At 42.7% G+C, this 23,280-nt stretch overlaps 1 protein-coding gene across 1 annotated transcript in view; it reads left to right on the top strand.

Moving 5' to 3' along the window:
- LOC142216790 (uromodulin-like) overlaps window positions 1-19,576 on the top strand; it is a 48,147-nt gene extending 28,571 nt beyond the window's left edge. The window contains exons 9-17 of the mRNA XM_075284821.1: window positions 1,525-2,322; window positions 2,763-2,867; window positions 4,378-4,586; window positions 6,736-6,884; window positions 9,514-9,753; window positions 12,025-12,178; window positions 14,975-15,059; window positions 17,619-17,654; window positions 19,503-19,576. Of these exons, the coding sequence (XP_075140922.1) occupies window positions 1,525-2,322; window positions 2,763-2,867; window positions 4,378-4,586; window positions 6,736-6,884; window positions 9,514-9,753; window positions 12,025-12,178; window positions 14,975-15,059; window positions 17,619-17,654; window positions 19,503-19,576 (1,850 nt within the window). The remainder of the gene's footprint in view (window positions 1-1,524; window positions 2,323-2,762; window positions 2,868-4,377; window positions 4,587-6,735; window positions 6,885-9,513; window positions 9,754-12,024; window positions 12,179-14,974; window positions 15,060-17,618; window positions 17,655-19,502) is intronic.
- The last annotated feature ends 3,704 nt before the right edge of the window (window positions 19,577-23,280 follow it).

Here is a 23,280-nt window from a genome sequence, read left to right as displayed (position 1 = left end):
CCACATCACACACACACACACACACACACACTCAAAATGACAGTTAAGGGTGAGGGCTTTTGGAATTCCCATTGCCTATTCCATTTGTGGTTGTCATGGGGAACGTGATTTAAAGGGGTGGTTGTTACTGTTTGTTGAGCTTAAATTGGGGTTTGTGTCCATCCATTTGGGGAGTAAAGAAGGTTTCCAGGTATTTTCCCACTTTGATAGAGGTTTTTTTGAATGTGGAAAGTGTGTAGTTGTTAGGCAGTGATGTTGGGGTAATAGAGGGTCTTTGGTGTGTTAGATGCCCCCAGACATGCTTCCCCTGCTGTCCCAGTGTCATTCCAGAGGTGTTGGCATCATTTCCTGGGTTGTCATAGTGGACTTGGTGACCCTCCAGACACGGATTTGGGTTTCCCCCTTAACAAGTATCTGTTCCCCATAGACTATAATGGGGTTCGAAACCCGTTCGAACACACGAACATTGAGCGGCTGTTCGAATCGAATTTCGAACCTCGAACATTTTAGTGTTCGCTCATCTCTATTTATATACTATACACAGATTTGCTGTATACAACTTCGGTTTCTTTGGGAGATACACCAAGCTGTATATTTCCTCTCCCTGCATTATAGCTCTGAAAAGAGCTGTTGTTGTTCTTCAGATTTCCTGCCTAGCAGAAGCTAATCCCTCTCTAGCCCTCAGTAGATGTCTTTCCCTATCTCTCCAAGCCACAAATAACATGAACATGGCTGACACTATTCTTATAAATCCGAGGTCACCTAATTTCGGCAGCCAATGGCTTTTTCCTATTTTTTTTCAATGCCTATGTTGTCGTAGTTCCTGTCCCACCTCCCCTACACAGTTATTGGTGCAAAAAAAGTGCCAGTGAAGGCGGGAGGGGATACGAATTTTTAATGCATTTTCCGCATGGTATTCAATTCGAATCGAAAATCTCGAATAGCCTGATGTTCAATCGAATATCTACTCAATCGAACGCTGTTCGCTCATCTCTATTCATTACCAGACAAAGGTGACCATGCTGGTGAAAGCCCTGCATGATCATGTCCATCAGTAAGGCCTGATATTAGGCAACTGACCAAAGTCTTCCAAGTGCTGCCTAGCAAGTTAGAAGATTGTATAACTTATTTACTACGGAGCACCTAAGGAAACAATGAGTTTCCCTAGAAGAGAGATTCTGAACACAGTACAGTACTTTCAATATATAACATATACAGTATATATAATTGCTAACAGCTTATATGTCATATTCATTAGCTATTTGGACATGGCTTACTTAGAACTACACAGAATTTGATAGACTTATTTTTACCAAATGTACATTGTATAGAAATATGTGTCATGTTGCGATGTTTATAGAAAAAACAACTCCTCTTTTATCTTCTCATTATCCCGAAATAAACCAGTCGTCTTACCTCCTCACTCTCTATTCAGTTATAAGTTATAAAATATAAGTGTAATGTAACTGCTAATTCCTAGATAGTTTATATATTTATGTTTTTGTTTTGTTTGCTTTTTTACAGAATTTTGCTTAAAATGTGACCCAAACGCTGACTGTAGAAAAGATTTGGTTGACTACACCTGTGTCTGTAAAGAAGGCTTCAATGGCAATGGATTTTCCTGTTCTGATGTTGACGAATGTAACCAATGGCCATATCCATGCAGCTCCTATGGTTACTGTGTTAACACTGTTGGCTCATACAATTGTACCTGTAACAGTGGCTTCACAGTAAGCGGTACAATGTGTGTTGATGTAGATGAATGCTTAGAACCCGGGCTAAACAATTGTGACCCTCAAGCAGTATGTGTCAATTACTATGGATCCTATTCATGCTATTGTCCAGAAGGATATTATGGAGATGGATATACATGTGAGATAGATGAGTGTAAAAATGATATTTGTGGGTTTGGTAGAGAATGCATAAAGATCCCTGGGTCCCATATCTGCTCTGATCCATGCTTCAACTACACCATCCTAAATGAGCCCACCAGAAGCACATCATATTATTACAACTACTATTACTACTATGAAGGACGTTCTGACTATTACCTAAATGGATGGTATCGTTTTATGGGCAGTGGTGGCACCCAGCTGGCAGATTATTGTCCCACTGTAGGTAGTTGTTACACTAGAAGCCCCATGTGGTTGGACGGAAAACATCCAGACCCTTCAGATGGAATTTCAGACGGCACAATTTGTACTGCTGATATTGGGATTTGTTGTCGTTGGACATCAAATGTGAAGATTAAGTCTTGTCCTGGAGGATTTTATGTATATAAATTCAGTCAACCCCCTTTCTACTATTCTGGATATTGCACAGGTAAGAATTTAAAAACTACTTAAATATATATTAAGGTAGATTCTAGTATTATGTAAATTTCCTTAAAAGGGTTGTAAATAATGTTGTTTTGAATGAGTTGTGGTATATATATATATATATATATATATATATATATATATATATATGTATATAGTATTTTTTTAAATTATGAGGAGAGGGATCTGGCATGAGGCAAGTTGAGCATCTTGCCTCGGAAGGTGCCACTAAGTGAAAACATGAAGTAGAATAAACAACTTGGTTTGGTTCTGCATCTGTGGGGGGAAGCACTTCTGCTAAAGAAGGATGGTGTGGTCAGTGCCATGTGCTGCCTGATCATTAGCATAAAATAATAACATTATAGGCTATAGCAGCAGCAGGTGATATCCTTGCTGACAGTTCCCGGGTAGGAAAAGTTAGTTTTTTGTTACTTTATTTTTCAGATCCAACCACCAACCTGGATTCTTGTGTATGCGATGCTAATGAAGAATGTAAAGAAGTTAATGGACATTATGGCTGTTACTGTATAGATGGTGCTGGCCCTTCAGGTACTGTATAGTCAGAAAGATGATATGGCAAATATTTTTTAAGTTGCAAGGATGAAATTTATTTGTGATGTGCTAACCAACAGTATGATTGCATGGCAATAGAAAATGTTAGAAGTATGACAGACACATCAGTTGCTATTTTTCAGAAAAAATACAGTCCATGGTTTTGGGCAGTTCACAGAATTAAGCCCTTGATAGTTCATTGGCCTCTGTAATCTGAACATAAAAGAAGACCTGTCACCATGTACAAAATGCTAAATGACATATAATATTTAATTCTTGCTTTGTTTCTAAACAATAAGTCATTTCTGTAAAATCTGTCCAACCGTTCAAACGATAAGTCTCTTGGGAACTTGTGTGTAAAGTAGCTCTGATTCTCCAAATGGGAGGTGAACTTTATGGGTCTCAGAGGAATACAAAAGGTCACCGCCCACTTGGAGAATCAGAGCTTGTTTACATATAGGATTTCAGGGGCCATATGTTTTTTTCAATGGGTGGTCGGAATTAAAATAAATAAATAAATGACAAATTGTTCAGGGACACTTGGAGAATCATAGGATACGTGGCACTGTACACTTCGTTCTTGGTAATAGTTAGAGATGAGCGAGTAGTACTCGATCGAGTAGGTATTTGATCGAATACTACGGTATTCGAAATACTTGTACTCGATCGAGTACCACTCGCTGTTCGAAGTTAAGATTCGATGCAGAACCAGTGTTGATTGGCAGAATGCTATACAGACGGCCAATCAACGCTGGTTCTTCCCCTACCTTTAGAAGTCTTCTCCTTGCAGCGTCCCGCGTTCTCTTCCAGCTCTGAATTCACTCTGCCAGGCATCGGGCCTGGGCAGAGCCGACTGCGTATGTCCGCTTGTAGTGTGGGCATGCGCAGTCAGCTCTGCCCAGGCCCGATGCCTAGCAGAGTGAATTCAAGGCCGGAAGAGGACGCGGGGACGCTGCGCAGGGAGAAGAATCCAGCTCGACCCTCACTCATGGACTTGGTAAGTAGAATTTGATCGAATGTTGCGTACCCCTGAAACGAGCATTTTCCACCCATAGACTATAATGAACATTTTAGTGTTCGCTCATCTCTAGTAATAGTGTTATTTTATCGTAAGGGGTGGCAATTGTATAGAGCTATATCATTTATTATCAAACTAGTATTTTTGTCTTTTATGGACTATAAATGCTTTAGAAAGATACAGTAATACCTTAGTAATGCAGTGTGTACAGGTCAGAGGTGCTAGGGCTAAAGAAGCCACTACATGCCACTGTGCTTGTGTGTCTTGAATATAGCACATGGCATGGCGTCTCTTGGCATGGTCAAGGTCAATAATTTATTAAGTATAATACGATTCTTTGTCACATGTCCTGTAACTACTGTAGATTAACCCCAATACTCCTGTTATACTGGATGTCATAACTAATCCCAGGTATCGTATAGAAATGAATCCTTAGAAGTCCAGTTATTGCCATCATCATTACTAACAATGTAGCATTCTCTTTTGCAGCCTTAGAAGACATCCGCCCAGTGCTTACTTGTGGTTCTCAGGAAATAAAAGCTTCCTTTCAGAAATGTGATTTGGAAAAATTTAATATGGATGCTAAAAAAATACACCTAATAGATAGCCATTGTACAGGATTTTCTGATTTTAACGCAACAAATACCGTATCTGTAATATCTATACTGAAGAGGGATGTCTGTGGCAATGAGCTGGTGGTATGTAAAGTTACATGAAATAATGTTAGTTTTGCCATTGTGTTTGTCTTGTGTCAAAAGTGTTATATTTCTCCCTATGGTGACACCTACTAGAGATGAGTGAACAGCGTTCAATTGAATAGCTATTTGATCGAATATCAGGCTGTTCGAGATATTCCAATATTCCAATCGAATACCATGCTGCAAACGTAGTAAAAATTCGTTTCCCCTCCCACATTCCCTGGCGCTTTTTTTTACACCAATAACTGTGCAGGGGAGGTGGGATAGGATGTAGGAAAACATAGGCATCGGAAAAAGTAATTGGCTGGCTAAATCAGGTGACCTCCACTTTATACGAATAGTGGATTTCAGATTCGGTTTATATGAGACTGTGAACTAGACAGGGATAGATGTACTGGCAGGGTTAGCTAGGGATTAGCTTTATTTAGGTAGGAATCTTACAAAAGTCAAAAAAGAAAAGAAAGACTGTAGCTCACCATATATGTAATCCTAACGACTCCTAGGGTGCACGGCCAATCTCCACTGGACGCTGGAGTAAAAGATCCAAAAGTTGATGAAAAATACGTCCGCACTCCTTTGGAAGTCCTTTTAAAATTTAGTTTTTAATTCATCATATTAAAATTTGGTATTAGTATATTTCTGTTCTGGATACCTGTTCTGGATACCTGATACCTGATATGATAAATTAACCGGTAGGAATCTTACTCAAAGAGATCTTTGGGGCTCTATATACCTTCCTTGCCAGCCCGAAATACATGCAAGTTGCCAGCGATCCCGACTAGCATATGGTGCACTGCCAAGATGTGTTTGCATTGAACTTACTCTCGCATTTAGCTCTGGCTGGCAAGGTCTCATCACTTTCAAACTTCACCAGCAAGCACATCTCATGGCAGCCCATTATATGCTAGTCGGGATCACTGTCAGCTTGCGTTATGAGGGAGCTGCCTTTTTCTCATAGGAATGCATTGACCAGCGTTGATTGGCCGAATGCCATAGAGCATTTACAGCATTGTACAGCGTGTACAGCATTGGCCAATCAATGCTGGTTCTTCCGGAGGCTCGTCTATGAGGAGGCGGAGTCTAAGATCGGTCCACAGCAGTCTCCATTGTGGTCCGATCTCAGGTGTAGATGTAGTAGAGTTGTGCGCTCAACTCTGCTATACCTGAGATGTAGCAGAGCTGTGCGCTCAACTCTGCTACATCTGAGATGTAGTAGAGCTGTGCACTCATCTCAGCTACACCTGAGATGGGACCATAATGGAGACTGCTGTGGACCAATCGTAGATTCCGCCTTCTCCAGCAGAACCAGCGTTGATTGGCCGAATGTTGTACACTGTATGGCATTCAGCCAATCAACGCCGGTCAATGCATTCCTATGAGAAAAAATCTGCTCCCGCTGTGCGCTCAACTTTGCTATACCTGAGATGTAGTAGAACTGTGCGCTCAACTCGGCTACACCTGAGATCGGACCAGGATGGAGACTGCTGTGGACCGATCTTAGATTCCGCCTCCTCCGGCAGAACCAGCATTGATTGGCCGAATGCTGTACTCTGTATGGCATTCTTCCAATCAATGCTGGTCAATGCATTCCTATGGGAAAAAGTCAGCTCCCGCATTATTAGTGGTGAAATACAGTGACTTGGGCATGTTAGATGCCCCCAGACATGCTTCCCCTGCTGTCCCAATTACATTCCAGAGGTGTTGTCATCATTTCCTGGGATGTCATAGTGGACTTGGTGACCCTCCTGAGTCGAATAGTGGTTTCCCCTTAAACAAAGCTTTTTTCCCCATAGACTGTAATGGAATTTGATATTCGTTTGAATAGTCGAATATTGAGGGGCTATTCGAAACGAATATTGAATATTTCACTGTTCGCTCATCTCTAACACCCACAACCCGAGGTTTTGGATTCTGCATGTCAAAACTCAAGTACACTTCCCTTCTTTTTTGTTAACATTACAGGGATGAGACCAAATGAACCCCTTTTCTCTTGTGAGCCCCCATGAATACAGATCTGTAATTTAGGTTTTGGTGAATGCTGGGGTTTGCTGAACTCACAAGCATATCCAAAATAATGTGTTCGGCTAAGCCTCCTTTTAATAAAAAAAAAAAAAAAAAACCTAACAGCAATATTGCTTTCTTTGTACAGAACAATGGCACAAATATTATCTTTAAAAACACAGTTTTCCTATCCTTGGGTTCAGTTGGTGGAGAGGATGTACTTGCTATTAATATTTCTTGTGTATATCCGCTAGACATGCAGCTCTCCCTTGATACAGCACTGAATCCATTTACAAAGTAAGTAAGACACAAAATTCATATAATCTGAATATTTATTATAACATCTTACTTCTTACCTTGTAAGACTACCGGCTTGGGATGGTAGAATACAATTCTATGATAATAGATGACTCTTAATACACATCCTAGCAACTTATCCTTTTTTCACTGGATAAGGGATCAGTTTACGTGTGACCACTGGGGCCCATAGCAATCACTAGAACAGGGGTGTTTTGTTCCCCCAACTGAGTTGAACGGGTGTTGGACAGATGAGCCCCTGCTCCATTCATTACAAAGGGACTGCTGGAGATAGCTGACTGCTGTACTGGAGGTATCTGCAGAGATCCCATTGAAATGAATGGAGGGGGTGCATTTCTGGTGTCATTTGGGCTAATAAAATAATCTCCATCTTTGTTCTACATGCTGGTGGACTCTATCTATCTATCTATCTATCTATCTATCTATCTATCTATCTATCTATCTATCCATCCATCCATCCATCCATCCATGAATCTGTTTTTCAGTCTACACTAATATCTAATATTTCTTGAACCTTCTAAAGGTTTTTTTCACTGTGTAATGTTAAAGTTTAATCCCTTATATAGGATGTCACAACATATAAACCTCAGTAGAGATGAGCGAACAGTGTTCTATCGAACACATGTTCGATCGGATATCAGGGTGTTCGCCATGTTCGAATCGAATCGAACACCGCGTGTTAAAGTGCGCCAAAATTCGATTCCCCTCCCACCTTCCCTGGCGCCTTTTTTGCACCAATAACAGCGCAGGGGAGGTGGGACAGGAACTACGACACCGGGGGCATTGAAAAAAATTGGAAAAAGTCATTGGCTGCCGAAATCAGGTGACCTCCATTTTAGACGAATAGTGGATTTCAAATCCGGGTCATATGAGAATGTGAACTTTGTGACTATGAGACAGGGATAGCTGTACAGGCAGGGATAGCTAGGGATAACCTTTATTTAGGGGGGAATGTTATTAAAAATAACTTTTTGGGGCTCTATCGGGTGTGTAATTGTGATTTTTGTGAGATAAACTTTTTCCCATAGGGATGCATTGGCCAGCGCTGATTGGCCGAATTCCGTACTCTGGCCAATCAGTGCTGGCCAATGCATTCTATTAGCTTGATGAAGCAGAGTGTGCACAAGGGTTCAAGCGCACCCTCGGCTCTGATGTAGCAGAGCCGAGGCTGCACAAGGGTTCAAGCGCACCCTCGGCTCTGATGTAGGAGAGCCGAGGGTGCACTTGAACCCTTGTGCACCCTCAGCTCTGCTACATCAGAGCCGAGGGTGCGCTTGAACCCTTGTGCACACTCTGCTTCATCAAGCTAATAGAATGCATTGGCCAGCGCTGATTGGCCAATGCATTCTATTAGCCCGATGAAGTAGAGCTGAATGTGTGTGCTAAGCACACACATTCAGCTCTACTTCATCGGGCTAATAGAATGCATTGGCCAGCGCTGATTGGCCAGAGTACGGAATTCGGCCAATCAGCGCTGGCTCTGCTGGAGGAGGCGGAGTCTAAGATCGCTCCACACCAGTCTCCATTCAGGTCCGACCTTAGACTCCGCCTCCTCCAGCAGAGCCAGCGCTGATTGGCCGAATTCCGTACTCTGGCCAATCAGCACTGGCTAATGCATTGTATTGGCGTGATGAAGCAGTGCTGAATGTGTATGCTTAGCACACACATTCAGCTCTACTTCATCGGGCTAATAGAATGCATTGGCCAGCGCTGATTGGCCGAATTCCGTACTCTGGCCAATCAGCGCTGGCCAATGCATTCTATTAGCGTGAACTGAGTTTGCACAGGGGTTCTAGTGCACCCTCGGCTCTGCTACATCAGATTGCTACATCTGATGTAGCAGTGCCGAGTGTGCATCAGATGTGTAGTTGAGCAAAACTGACTCAGCACTGCTAAGTCTCTGCATTAGCATAGGAATGCATTGGCCAGCCTTCGGCCAATCAGCGCTGGCTCTGCCGGAGGAGGCGGAGTCTAAGGTTGGACCTGAATGGAGACTGGTGTGGAGCGATCTTAGACTCCGCCTCCTCCAGCAGAGCCAGCGCTGATTGGTCGAGTTCCGTACTCTGGCCAATCAGCACTGGCCAATGCATTTCTATGGGGAAAAGTTAGCTTGCGAAAATCGCAAACTGACAGGGATTTCCATGAAATAAAGTGACTTTTATGCCCCCAGACATGCTTCCCCTGCTGTCCCAGTGTCATTCCAGGGTGTTGGTATCATTTCCTGGGGTGTCATAGTGGACTTGGTGACCCTCCAGACACGAATTTGGGTTTCCCCCTTAACGAGTTTATGTTCCCCATAGACTATAATGGGGTTCGAAACCCATTCGAACACTCGAACAGTGAGCGGCTGTTCGAATCGAATTTCGAACCTCGAACATTTTAGTGTTCGCTCATCTCTAAACCTCAGCCATATAAAAAATAACAATACGGAGGTAACACCCATGTGTAGGGACTCAATAACCCCTCCGCTAATAAAAAAAAGAAGCAAAAAACATCCGTTTATAAATGACACATGGCACACTAGGTGGGGATTGTGGAGCCCAAGGACTTTAAGCTATTTTATTATCAATAAAATATTGTATAACACATGCTTTATATACCATTACAGCACAACAACTGTGGTTATAGAAAACACAGGACAACTACAAGTATCTATGGCTCTCTATCAAGACTCGAGCTACACAACACCTTATACGGGATCGGAAGTTACACTGACATCCAAAACCAACTTGTATATTGGAATTCTTCTGAAAACACCAGAAATTTCTAAGTATGCAGTGCAGATGACAAACTGCTATGCTGCACCCTCTATAAACTCCTCAACAAGATATGACATCATTAAGAACAGGTATGTATCTAGGACAGGTATACAGTATATAGAGGTAGCAGAATTAACCTGAACTTCTGCAGTCTTATCACAGATGACAGAAGCATATCTTATCACAGAAAACAACAAAAAACAATGAAATGTCATTAAACAATGTTTTTCCCTCTGACTTTTATTGATTTATTTTTTTCTTCTGTGATAAGATATCAGGCTGCATAGTTTACCCAGTTACAGAAGTTCAGGTTAAGGCAGCGCTGCACCTCCCATGAGGCGACCTGAAGCGACCTCTTCAGGCGGCGCTATGCCAGGGCCCCAGGGAGGGCGGCATTTTTGCTTACCTAAGCCAGTCCAGGACAAGCTGTCCTGGACTGGCTTAGCGTCACCACGCGGTGGATTGGGGAGGCTGCTGGAGCAGCGCTGCTCCAGCGGCCTCCCCTCACGCTCAGGCAGAGAGCAGGTGCTCTCCATGCCTGCTCTCTGCCTGTTAACGCCGCTCCGCCCCACCCCCTTCGCTCCGCTCTGCCCCCTCCACTCCGCCCCCTCCGGGGGGGGGGGCGGCTTTCTGTCGTCCGCCTCGGGTGGCGAAGAAGGCAGGTTCACCCCTGGATTAAGGCTACATGCACATGACCATAGCGGTTTTCTTGTTCGAAAAATACTGATCAGCAGTCACATAAAAACATGTCAGTATGTCATCTCCAATCATAGATCTGCGATATGACTTGTATACATCCACTAAAATTGTCTGTGCCACAGATATGGCCAAATATAGGATACGCTTCATAATTTTTATCCGCTATTGCAGATCCATAATTATGTATAAAATTCCAGTTGTGTACCTGCAGCTTAAGGCCTTATGCACACAAAGTAGTTTTTACTGTCCATAAATACTGATCCGCAATCTGTAAAAACATTTCAAACATGGACTCCACAAATTCAGCCAAGAATAGTATATGGCACAGTATATGTACAGTACTTGTGTATGGCACAGACATATGGTTGCAAATATTACAGCCACATGTATAGGCTGATAGAAATGTATTGGGCCATTCTTTTATCTAGTCATATACTTCTCCTTGGGTTATAGAACCAGCACAGAGTAGTGCCTCTAGTGCTACCCGAATATTCTGAATTGATTTTCTACAAAAATTGAACAAATGGAGATTTGTCTTGGGGGAACTAAAATGGTCACCACATTATAGTCTGGGGTCTCTTCATACCCAAAATATAATAGGTGTAGGCCCAGGGGAAGTGAAAAAAAACCTATTCTTCCATATTTGATGCCTTCTTCTGAAGCATGTGATTGGGTCTCCACTAGTCACATGGGCACGTCAGACCCTTGATAATATAGTATAATTTTTTTTTTTTTATTTCACTTTCCCTGGGCTTCCACCTATTACACTCTAGGGTCTCCTTAGATTTTCCCTTTCACATTGACATAACTTCGGCTGTGTTTGCTTTAGAGGGTTAGAAATTGGATAGATAGGAGCCCTGAGAATATTCTATACTATGTTTTAAGCCAATTTAATTTTAAGGTTTGGTGGTTTGGATCAAGCATGTTTGACTTGAAACTAATCTTGGACCTGAGCCACCAAAAACCAAAATGAATCCTGAGAGGATCGCTCATCTCTAGTAGTGCCGCTCTACTATTTCCATGAGTCCTGGTCAGGATATGCAGCCAGCTATTTCAATCTCGGTCATGATTGGCCAAGGTTGAAAAAACCCTTTAAGGCTAAGAGCTCACGTAGCGGGCTGCAGAGAAAAAGCGCTGTGGAAAAAAAATCGTATCGGAAAAGCATTTCCATGGGGAGTATTTTTCTGCAATGTGGGGATGGGATTCTCTAGAATCCCATCCATTTCACAAGGACTGTAAAACGCTGTGGCCAAACTGCTGCTTTTATGCCATGAAGGCTTCAGGCCCTACCTTGCAGACACACAGCGTTTTTTGTTGCAGATTTTACTTTGTTTTTTTGAGCCAAAGTCAGGAGTGACTTGAAGAGGAATGGAAAATATAAAAGGAAGCTCTTAGAGAATTCCGTTCTGTTACATCCACCCTTGACTTTGGCGCAAAAAACTGCAGCAAAATCTGCATTTTCTCAACCTGGGGCTTCGGCCTAACCCTCTCCTCCACTTGTCTTACTCTATTCCTTTCCTTTACATATACATCCTGCATATTATAAAACATTCCCTGGTATTCTGAGGGACCAGTCCAACCCTGCATATATATCTTTGACTTTTCATATCTGATTACTGATAGCTGAATGACTCCAGCTTCACTTTGATTTTTTTTTTCAGCTGCCCAAGTATGCAAGACTCCAGCATTAACGTGATACAAAATGGAGTGTCATCGCAAGCGCAATTTTCTGTTCGGCTTTTTGGATATGTAAAGAATTTGAAAGTTGTGTATCTGTACTGTGGCATCCATATTTGTAGTACCACTTGCACTCCTGTAAGTTTAGTCTTAATAAATAGCAAACAGAATGCTGTAAAAAATGCCCATGTTGTGAAAAAAACAGCTTTTTACACTACCTATAAAGTAAATGAGATTCTTTCAGAAAAAAAAATTGAGCAGAAAAGCTGCATTTTGAAAAACACTTGCTTTTTATAAATCACAGCATAGAGTCATGGCTGGGTGGTAAGAAACGCCCCCTCTGACAGTACAGAGCTATGGACAGTACTGTTAGGGGGGAATGATCCTCACAGCCCAGCTAGACTGTCAGGAACATCGTTCTGACAGTGAAGAGACATCAGTAACAGCACCGATATCTACAGGCTGGGGGACATAATGGGAAAGCCAACAGTGTGCTGCATTCAACGCACTGTCGGCTTTCTACCAGTATATAAAATCGCATGTGCCCGAGAACATGAAAGTTCTTCTTTAAAGGAAGTGTATCCCCTCCCCCAAGCATATTCAACAACCACTAGCGCACATTACGGTTCACACTATAGTGATAAACAACATACCTTTGAGAAAAAAAACTGTGAAATTTTATTCAAATGAGGCAGTTGGTGCACTGGGGGCGGAGTTCAGCCTTTAGAGCTCTTCTCTTGCTGCCCAAGTACCTAAGTCCACACTTAATAAAACACAGCAAAAGAAAATGCTACAGAAAAAAAAAAAAGGAAAACCACTTTTGTTTTTCACTGCTTTTTACTGTGTTTTTCATTTTTGTCTATCCCCATATAAATCTATAGGGTTATCTCAGCATTTTCGGATGTAAAATTTAAAAGCTGTGTTTTTTAAAAGCACGTGCATATTTGATATCCTGCATCCACAGTCTCCTTTTTTGGGGGGTGCTTAGATGAAATCTCATTCACTTTTCTGGGACTGAAAAATCCTGTGTTTTTTGTGACGGGTTTCCACAGCAGCCAGAAATGCTCTTTGTTTCTGTAAGGCCTGGTTCACATCTGTGTTCATTATTCCATTCAGGCTGTCTGCTTGGGGACCCCCTGAAAGGAATACTGAACGCATTGACAAGTGGTGAGCAATGAAAGCACATGAACCCCATAGACTATATTGGGGTCCGTGTGTTTTCCGAGCAGTATCCGCAGAAGTCATGCGGAGACGAAAGTAGATCATGAAGTACTCTGAAGTTCATGAAGAAACCTCTGCAAACTTTCTGTCAAAAGCGCTGCGAAGAACCGCGATGAGTTGCCGCTGTGGTTTTTCCGCAGTGCTTTTTTACTGCGGGATGCCACATGGGGCCTTAGCCGAAATCTGCCTCCAGTTCATTTCAATGGAAGGCAGTGACTGATTTGTTCTTCAGGTGGATTCTGCCTGAACATTCCTATTGAAATGAAGGTAGAAAATACACTATTTCCATTGGTGTGGAATTTGATGCAGACTTGGAAGCAGAATTTGATGCAGAATTTGTTAAAATCTACTCTTGGAATTTGGAATTTGGCCCTGCCCAATAAAGGCAATATTCAATGGCACACTTCCTGCCTTCCAGCGACATACTGTCCTGTAATTATAATTGTACGGATAAGTACGTCGCTGGATATTCTGACTCATAACAGTATAGATAACTATTATGTTAGGAGTCTATCTCCCAACACGATGTTCAGGCTGGTAAAACCGGCAAACACACAGACCAAGTTTCATAGGTCAATCAGTCTAGCCCATACAAAACAGATCACAACAGACAAATAGCAGAAAAGATCCAGCATGACAGATCTTGGTTGGATGAAAAAAAAAATATTTAAATTATTATAGTTTCAGACCTCTTCAGACCCCAGAGTATAATAGGTGGAGGTCCAAAGGAGATGACATAAATCAAAATATTTTTAACTCGCCTTCCGTTATCTCTCTTGGGCCTCCTTGTGGCGTCCAGCGCTCTTTCTCTGCCTTCTCAGTGATGCCTGGCACTCTTCTGTGACGTTATGTGCACGGGGCCCAATAACAGGCTTCAACAGTGACTTGGGCATGCTGTGCATCATGGCAGCCCAATCAGTGGTGACCCCGGGCATATGACGTCACAGGAGAGCACCAGACATCACCAGATGCCGTTAGAAGGTAACCGAAAACAAACCCAAACCAGGGACGAAACATATCTTCATAGGTTCGCCCATCTCTAGTTCTGACCAACTTTGGTTGATGGTTGACATGGCACAACCAACCAACAGCAGACAGTCTAAAATCTGTCACTTCTGAAGTCTGAAATCTAATGTGTATGACCAGCTTGTGTATGACCATGTGTATGACCAACTAAAATTGGTCAGAACGAAAACCTGTTGTGTTGGATTGTGTTCTGCTGTGATCTGATGTGTATTTGCTAGACTGACAGACCTGTGGGAGATTTTTGTATTATGCACAAGTGTTTGTACTACTATCACATCCACAAAGTGACCGTCATTTGCTGTTTCCAGCACGCCATAAGCATTGAATGACTTTCATCTATTCATTTTACTAAATGTCTGGGATAGTCGAACGCTCATTGAAAGGTTCGTGGCTGTTCATACGTTTCAAACTTTTGGCTGTACCACCAACCAACCACAGTTCACTTCAAACAAGCGATGGCAGTCTAAAGTCTAATGTGTATGGCCAGCTTTAGAGCAGCTCCTTCTCTGACAGCCACAGTCTGGTTGTTTATTACACCAATTACATTGAATGTGTGATATGCAAAACTACAAGTACATTACTACAGTGCCTAGTGTTTTACTGAAGGGATTCTAAGTCTATGCCTTCATAGGTAAAATTTGTAATTGTTAAACCCTTTACACTTGTCTCAAATCTTTTCTCTTTCAGACTTGCACTGGAGTGAGGGCTCTGAGCGCCAGTGACAGTGCGACAACTGATGCCAGTTTGTATATTGGTCCTATATATATAGAGGGTTTGTATATATATTTTTTATATTATTTAACTTTTTTGATTTAAATCGTCACATCAACAAACTTATACCATTCAGTGACTATAAGAATGGTTATTTATTGGCCTCCCACATCGTATTGTGAAGACTGATCTGTCTCTAGTAACTGCTAAACCAAGAGGGAATACAGGGCATGGAGGCATGTCACCGCAGGCATCAGACCTGTCCTTGGGAGAACACTAACCTGATAAATAGTGATGGTTAGTGTGCGGATATGTGTATGTATAGGAGTAGAGCAGGAACAGTGCCGTTTAGTGTCATTATATATGTATATAGAGAAGTAGAGGAGAGCAGGAGCAGAGACATCAATGTAATAAACTGCATGGTGGCCCAGTGCTTAGTACTTTTGCCTTGCAGTGTTGGGGGTCATGGATTCCAATCTGCCTAAACTTTGTATGTTCTCCTATACTGATAGGTAAATTGGCTTCCCATAAAAACAAGTAACTTTTATGGTTGTTGGAGATGAGCGCTATGGCAGCCACTAACTCTCCTAGTTACAATGCACTTTGAGTCCCTTGGGTTAGAAAAGTTCCTTGCAAATGTTTGTCATTGATGATGAACTGTTGCTATCATACCTCCCAACTTTTAAAGGACAGAAAGAGGGAAATGTGGGTGGGCTGTGGTAAATTTAGTTCCACCCACTTCTAAATTGACCCCACCAATTTCTTGTTGGGTACACCCTGCATGCAACATCTCTCCCCTCACAGTACAACCAAGCACCCCACAGTACACACATGCACCCCACATCTCTCCCCCACAGTACACCCATGCACCCCACATTTCACCCCCCCACACACACACAGTACACCCATGCACCCAACACATCTCCCCCCACAGTACACTCTGGACTCCACACCTCTCCCCCCACGGTCAACCTTGCACCCTACATCCTCCCCACAGTACACCCTGTAACCCACATCTCTCCCCCCACAGTACACCTTGCAACCCACATCCTCCCACAGTACACCATGAACCCCACATATCCCCCTCACACACAGTAAACCCTGCATCTAACATTTCTCCCCCACACACACAGTACACCCTGCATCTCACATCTCCCCATCACACACAGCACAGCCTGCATGCCACATTTCTCCCCCACACACATAGTACAACCTGCATCTCACATCTCCCCCATACACAGAACACCCTGCACCCTATAGTACACCCTGAACTCCACATCTCCCCATCATATACACGATCCACCCTGCATCTCTCATCCCCCCAAGGTTGTACCTTAGACCACACATCTCTCCATCTCTTCTTGCACTGCATGGGATACTAAGACACGCCTACCTAGTCACGTGACGTCTGACGTCACACAGGTCTTTCTGATTACAGTAGTCATGCTTTCCCCCGATCAACACCGCTCCTATCACAGTTCACAGTTACAGCCTTTTATCTGTCATAAGAGCAGGCAGTGATCTGGGGAAAGTTTGTTAATAAGCAAAACAATTCAGGGGCAGAGCTGGACATGCGATAAGCCGTCTGGGACTACTGTGGGACAGGAGTATAAAATCGGGAATGTAGCTTTGTGTATATACAGTAGAGCAGGAGCTGAGACATATCCATGTGACATAAATAGTGATTTTACTGGACTCACTTTGGACATGCTTTACATGATCATATAGAACTATAAGGGTATACAGTACAAAGGAATACAGAGGGGAGCAGCTTTACATCCTTGGCGGAGTGTGCTGGGCAGGGTCTTTGTGCACCTGAAATGCCAGAATTCAGACCCTGTTTGTCTGCCACAATGCAAAATATGTGTGACGCATGATGAGCATGGTGCATTGTGCATTTTCATGCCTTAAAAACATAGTATGCTATATAGTATAGGCTAGTCACAAGTTGTTAGAGATGGGCAAACCTCTGAAGATTTGCTTCATTTTGTGGTTCGGTCCAAATATTCCTTTCAGATAAAACTTATTTTTCACAAACTGGAAATGCAATTACCTTCCATCACCTCTTCTAGGCAATCTCTCAGCATCCAGCACTACTTCAGGGGCCACTTCCAGCCTCCTGGGTGATCTGTGGCATTTCTGAGACCTGTGATTGGGCCCTGGCTGTCACATGGGGCAAGACAACATTGTGACGCTTTAATGCAAGTATTATGACTTCAGCGTGGCCCATGTGATGCCTGAGGCCCAATCAGCTGATCAGTGGAGGTGCTGTGTATTGGGCCCGCACCAATTTCATATTGATAATCTTTCCTTAGGATAGGCCAACAAAATCTAGAAATCTCTTTTAAGGCTTTCTACATGAATGGTCATATCAACATAATTTAGATGACAACATATATGAAGTCACCCCTCTACTGAAATGAAATTTTTAATGCTCCTCTTCCTCAACCCTTAGTCATATCTAGTTGCCTCTGGGTTAGTTTTTGGCCTCATTATCAATTGTAACCTTGGAAGTTAAATTCATTACTGGGACCCAATTGTTCTCAAAATCAGTGATTAAGGATTAAGGATCACTAGGTTCTGGATTAAGGATCACTAATATTGTTTCTATGTATTACAGGTGATGCCTCTATAAGCTATTCCAGCAATGCAGAAGGTAAGTCCTTGAGCCTTATATATAAAAATGTTATTGATAACATTGGAGAAATAGTTGCCATAGAAAAGGCATAAAACATAAAAGGCATCTATACAAAGGGCTATCTGAATATACATTTTAGAGTAACTTTGTCAAGTATTGTTATTATAACAATGCTTCCATGTGGAAATATCATCACAATAGTCTGCTTTTTAATAGCACCCCATGGCGTCCAGAATGTATAGGTCTGTGCATATCAATTTAGTGAGGTTCTATTCTTTAACCAAGTGATTTTTTACAAAGAATGGCCGTAGTATACAGCAGCGAGTGCGGCTCCAGTGGCGTAACTAGGAATGGCGGGGCCCCGTGGTGAACTTTTTACATGGACACCAAACCGCCCCCCCCCCTCCGATGCCAAAGACCTCGACCAACTGCCCCCGCATTTCTGTGCACACTATAATGCCCCATAGTGGCCCCTGCACACAGTATCATGCCCCATAGTGGCCCCTGCACACAGTATTATGCCCCATAGTGGCCCCTGCACACAGTATTATACCCCATAGTGGCCCCTGCACACAGTATTATACCCCATAGTGGCCCCTGCAAACAGTATTATGCCCTATAGTGGTCCCTGCACACAGTATTATGCATCATATTGGCCCCTACACACAGTAGTATTCCACATAGTGGACACTGATGAACAGTTATTATGCTCTGGGGTCTTTTCAGACCCCAGAGTATAATAATCGGAGACCGAGGGGGGATACAAACATAAAAAACTACTGTAACTTACCTATCTCCCAGATCCGCTGCATTCTCCGCCGCTGTCATCCATCTTCCGGGACGTCATGTGACCAGGGGGCCTGCGTCGCGACGCATATGGACACAGGTCCCAGGTCATGTGACGTCACGCAAGTAGGCCCAAAGCATGCCCAGATCGCGGAGAGGTATGTAACAATGTTTTTATGTTCCATTACCTCTCCCGGGCCTCCGATCGTTATACTTGAGGTTCCAAAAAGACCCCCAAGTATAATAGTGCTTGTGGGGCCCGCGGCGTCACTTACCGATCCCGGTCCCTGCCAGGATCGGTAAGTAAGTAGGGCCCATTACCGGCTGGAGTAACCACTGCGCGTCTCAAATCCTGCTTCTGGTTCTCTGATTCACCAAAGTGGAGGAGCCAGAGAGCATGGACTCATGATTCACATACTGTGGCATTGTCTAAACAAGCACTTGATCAAAATACTAACCGTTATAACTAGAAAATATCAGAGGGTGGGCACAGTGTAGAGGGATCTGTTGTGCGGGGACACTAAAAGGAAAATATTGCTTCTGGGGGACAAAATGGAGGCACTATTATCTATGAGGGACACTAAGGTGTAAAAAGGATAATTATTGTACTATGGCTCAAAAAAGCACTATGACTATTATGTGCAAAGAAGGGGGTTTTTTTTACTATGTAGGAAAAAAATAGGATATTATTTTGTGGTGAGCACAGTGGAGGAATAATTAATTTTGGGGACACTATTACATGTGGTGCACAAAGGGGTAGAGCTATTTTACATCATTATGTAGAAGGGTCTGAGCCTTCTCAGGAATAGTAGCAGTATAAGAAGCTTGTGTTCATGGCTGGAGAAGTCATCATAGTGGTCTGGGGTAGACTGAGTAGATGAGGGAAATCTGGTATCTGACTAGTGTTTGATGACTGTACTAATGTATGTATAGTTATATACAGTACATAAGATAAACTGCCGTACCTAAAGTTCCTGGGTTTAAATAATACTTACAGTAGTATACAGACAGATGGAGGGAGGTTCTAGCTGTATATAATCTTTATAGTATCTTATAACGTTTTTTATTATTTTATTTTAGGTGCATACTCTATGGTGATGAACTTGGCAACTGTTCTTTTTTCCCTAACTGGAACCTTGATTTTTACATTTTAAGTTGGTTACTTACCTTTCAACAGGAAATCTTTCTTACTGTAACATCAATTGCTTGCATACCTGTATATTTAGTACTCAAGATAATTCAACTGGAATACATATACATCAAACTATATTGCAATCTATAATAATCTATAAACTCTATGTTCTGATTACCAATGGAAACAATTCTAAATGATAGATAATTTCTACACCAGCTTTCAGACATAAAAAGTTGCAAAAACCGATTTCAGCGCATGGCCCAGATATGGCCAAGTGGAAGGTGTGCCTGATTTATGTAGAGGCATGGTAGCACAACCATGAATACCGGTGTTGAAAACTGTTTTTGTTGGTGTTATTCACATAAAATTGTATGTCACTTTGAAAAAAACGATTAATCGCAATAAAGCTAGGCAAATGGCAGACATGGAGGATCAAGAGCTCAAAAAACAAACATCCACATCAATCAATAAGTAAGGGTGCATGCAGACTACGTAACGCCGGGCGTGTATGAGAGCCGTACACGCCGGCGTTACAGCAGGGCTGCCGAACACTTCCCATTCACTTCAATGGGAGCGCTCGTAAACGCCGCTGTTACGAGCGCTCCCATTGAAGTGAATGGGAAGTGTTCGGCAGTCTGCCGTAATGCCGGCGTGTACGGCTCTCATACACGCCCGGCGTTACGTAGTCTGCATGCACCCTTAGGGTGCATTCACACTGAGTAAACGCTAGCTTATTCTGAACGTAAAACACGTTCAGAATAAGCGGCGTCTAAAGCAGCTCCATTCATTTCTATGGGAGCGGGGATACGAGCGCTCCCCATAGAAATGAATGGGCTGCTTCTTTCACTCCGTGCAGTCCCATTGAAGTGAATGGGGAGTGCCGGCGTGTACGCTCCGGCATGAGCAGAGCTTGCCGTATACGCCGGCACTCCCCATTCACTTCAATGGGACTGCACGGAGTGAAAGAAGCAGCCCATTCATTTCTATGGGGAGCGCTCGTATCCCCGCTCCCATAGAAATGAATGGAGCTGCTTTAGACGCCGCTTATTCTGAACGTGTTTTACGTTCAGAATAAGCTAGCGTTTACTCAGTGTGAATGCACCCTTAAAGTGCAAATATTTTATTGACATAATAATTTAAAAATACACACACATAATAAAATACATAGGGGGAAAGAGCAATTATGTCCGTAATACACCAATTCAACACCAAACAGTAAGTGGCGCTATAGTGAATGCAAATTCCAAATGATAAGACATAATGTATATAAGGGAAATAAAGTCCTGTAGTTAGTTCATGAATAGTAAGTCCATAATAATATAAGAGCAAAAGGCAGTAAATCAGAATTAACAATTATAAAGGCATACAAATACTAAAAACCATAACATAATGTAACTACAAAGTCCAAAAAAGTCAGAGAATACCTATAAGTGTCTCTACCACACCCGGCGCGCGTTTCACCCGTCAAAGCAGGGTTCATCAGGGGTATTTTTAAATTATTCTGTCAATAAAATATTTACAGTTTTACTTATTGATTGATGTGGATGTTTGAAAAACACAAGTCTAAGGCTTTAAAACGTGGTATGAAAATGTCTGTACTGGTTTTAATAAACGTATATCAAAAAGAAGAAAAATGGGGATGGGCACTCACCAATCAGTAGACGAACGATCTTTTGTAAAATAAGTCCTTTATTGGGTACATAAATAAAATTCAGAGAGGGAGTGACAGCATATTGGCAGAAAAAATGGCAACAGCCGTTTCGCGTCTAAACTGACACTTTTTCAAGCCTAGAATGCAAGGTTTGCAGGTATGCAGGTTTGCATTCTAGGCTTGAAAAAGCGTCAGTTTAGACGCGAAACGGCTGTTGCCATTTTTTCTGCCAATATGCTGTCACTCCCTCTCTGAATTTTATTTATGTACCCAATAAAGGACTTATTTTACAGAAGATCGTTCGTCTACTGATTGGTGAGTGCCCATCCCCATTTTTCTTCTTTTTGATATACGTTTATATACTTGTTTCTCTGGGATTTTTTGGGTGCACCGCCTACAACCATCCATAAATTCGGCATTTTTGCTGTACATAGAGTGAAACACAAAAGGGAATTGTACTACCACGATCTATACAGGATTTCTGTCACAAAGCTGTGCCGCCTTCTCTTTTTTCTTTTCTGGTTTTAATAAAGTTATGCAAAAAAAACCAAAAAACTGAAGCGCTAAGTGTGACAAAGTTATATTTTAATTTAGATTGTTCACATATAGTATAGGATCAGGGGATAATAACACTTCTTAGGGAGAGTGTGCACCTTCACAGAAGAATGGAGACTTACAAGCCATTTCTGATCCACTGGGGGATTATGGGAAAAATATGCAAATCTGTTCTCCAGGATGTCATTAAGAGAACAGTGCTTTTCCCAGAAAAAAAGAAGCGACATGCTCATTCTTCAGGCCCATTTCAGAGCAGCGTACCCGACTGGATGCATCGGCATTCAGTCGCGGCTACCCAGTTTTTGGTCCAGAACCTGAGGCCTTAGGGCTCCTAGAATCCTATTTTCCAATTTCCAGCTCTCTAAGGCACAGTTGAAGCTATGTAAAAATGAAAGTAACATTATTATACTCTGTATTCTCTTCAACCCCAGAGTATAACAGGTGGAGGAAAAAAATTCATACTCATATCTATTTTGAGCCTCCTCGCAGTGTCCAGCGCTCTGTCTTCTGGCCTCAACAGTAAAGTGCAGCAAGGATTTCCACCAGAACAAGCCCCTGGGCTAGACCGGACAGCAACAGGGAACACTGAAGTGCTGGGGAAATGTATGGTTTTTTTTTTACTATTTTTCACCTACACCAGTTCTGTATTTCCTTGGTAACCCCTTTAAGGGGTGTGGGGAAGGTAGCCTGTTAGAAGCAGTGATGCGGAGCCAAACAGTCAAGACAGGGACACAAAATATGCAGAAAATAGGTCTATTTAGAAAAATAGGAAAATAAATAAACTTTCACTTCAGGCTCAAATGAGTAAAACAAAATACAGCCTTAACTTCAGGCAAAACTAAAACAAAATCCTGCTTGTCTGAGCAACTAATTAAACAGAAATGTTAACATAACTATACGTGTGGCTTTCTACCAACCACATCAACAAAACAAGCACAACTTTGTCTCACCGGATTCATGGTTACTGGACAGACCCACACACAGGGGCGTAACTACCATGGTAGCAGCAGTAGCAGCTGCCACAGGGCCCGGTCCATTAGGGGGCCCGGTGACAGCCGCTACCGCTGCGTTTTTTTTTTTTTTTTTTAAAGTCCGTTACGGGCCCCATTCACTTGCCGATCCTGGCTGGGCCGGGATCGGCAAGTGACACCGCGGGGCCCACAGAGGCTATCATTATACTCGGGGGTCTTTGCAGACCCCCGAGTATAATGATCGGCGCACCGGGAGGGGTAAGGTAACATAAAAAACAGTGTTACTTACCTCTCCGCGATCCTGCCAGGCCTCCGTCATTTGTGTCTGACGTCTCTGACGTCACATGACCCAGGCCAGCTTCCCGGGTCATGTGACGTCTGACGTCATTAAAGCTGGACAAGAGCGGACAGGACAGCCGACAGGAACAGGTAAGCAACTGTCTCTGTTCTTTTAATCCCCCGGGTCTCCGATTATTATACTCTGGGGTCTTTTCAGACCCCAGAGTATAATAAATGTTTATAGGTGTCCACAGTGGGACATATGGG

The sequence above is a fragment of the Leptodactylus fuscus genome, chromosome 8, assembly GCF_031893055.1.
Source record: "Leptodactylus fuscus isolate aLepFus1 chromosome 8, aLepFus1.hap2, whole genome shotgun sequence".
NCBI classification, from domain to species: Eukaryota; Metazoa; Chordata; class Amphibia; order Anura; family Leptodactylidae; genus Leptodactylus; species Leptodactylus fuscus.
The sequence above is the reverse complement of the archived record's forward strand: the minus strand, read 5'-3'. Positions and strand labels throughout refer to the sequence as shown.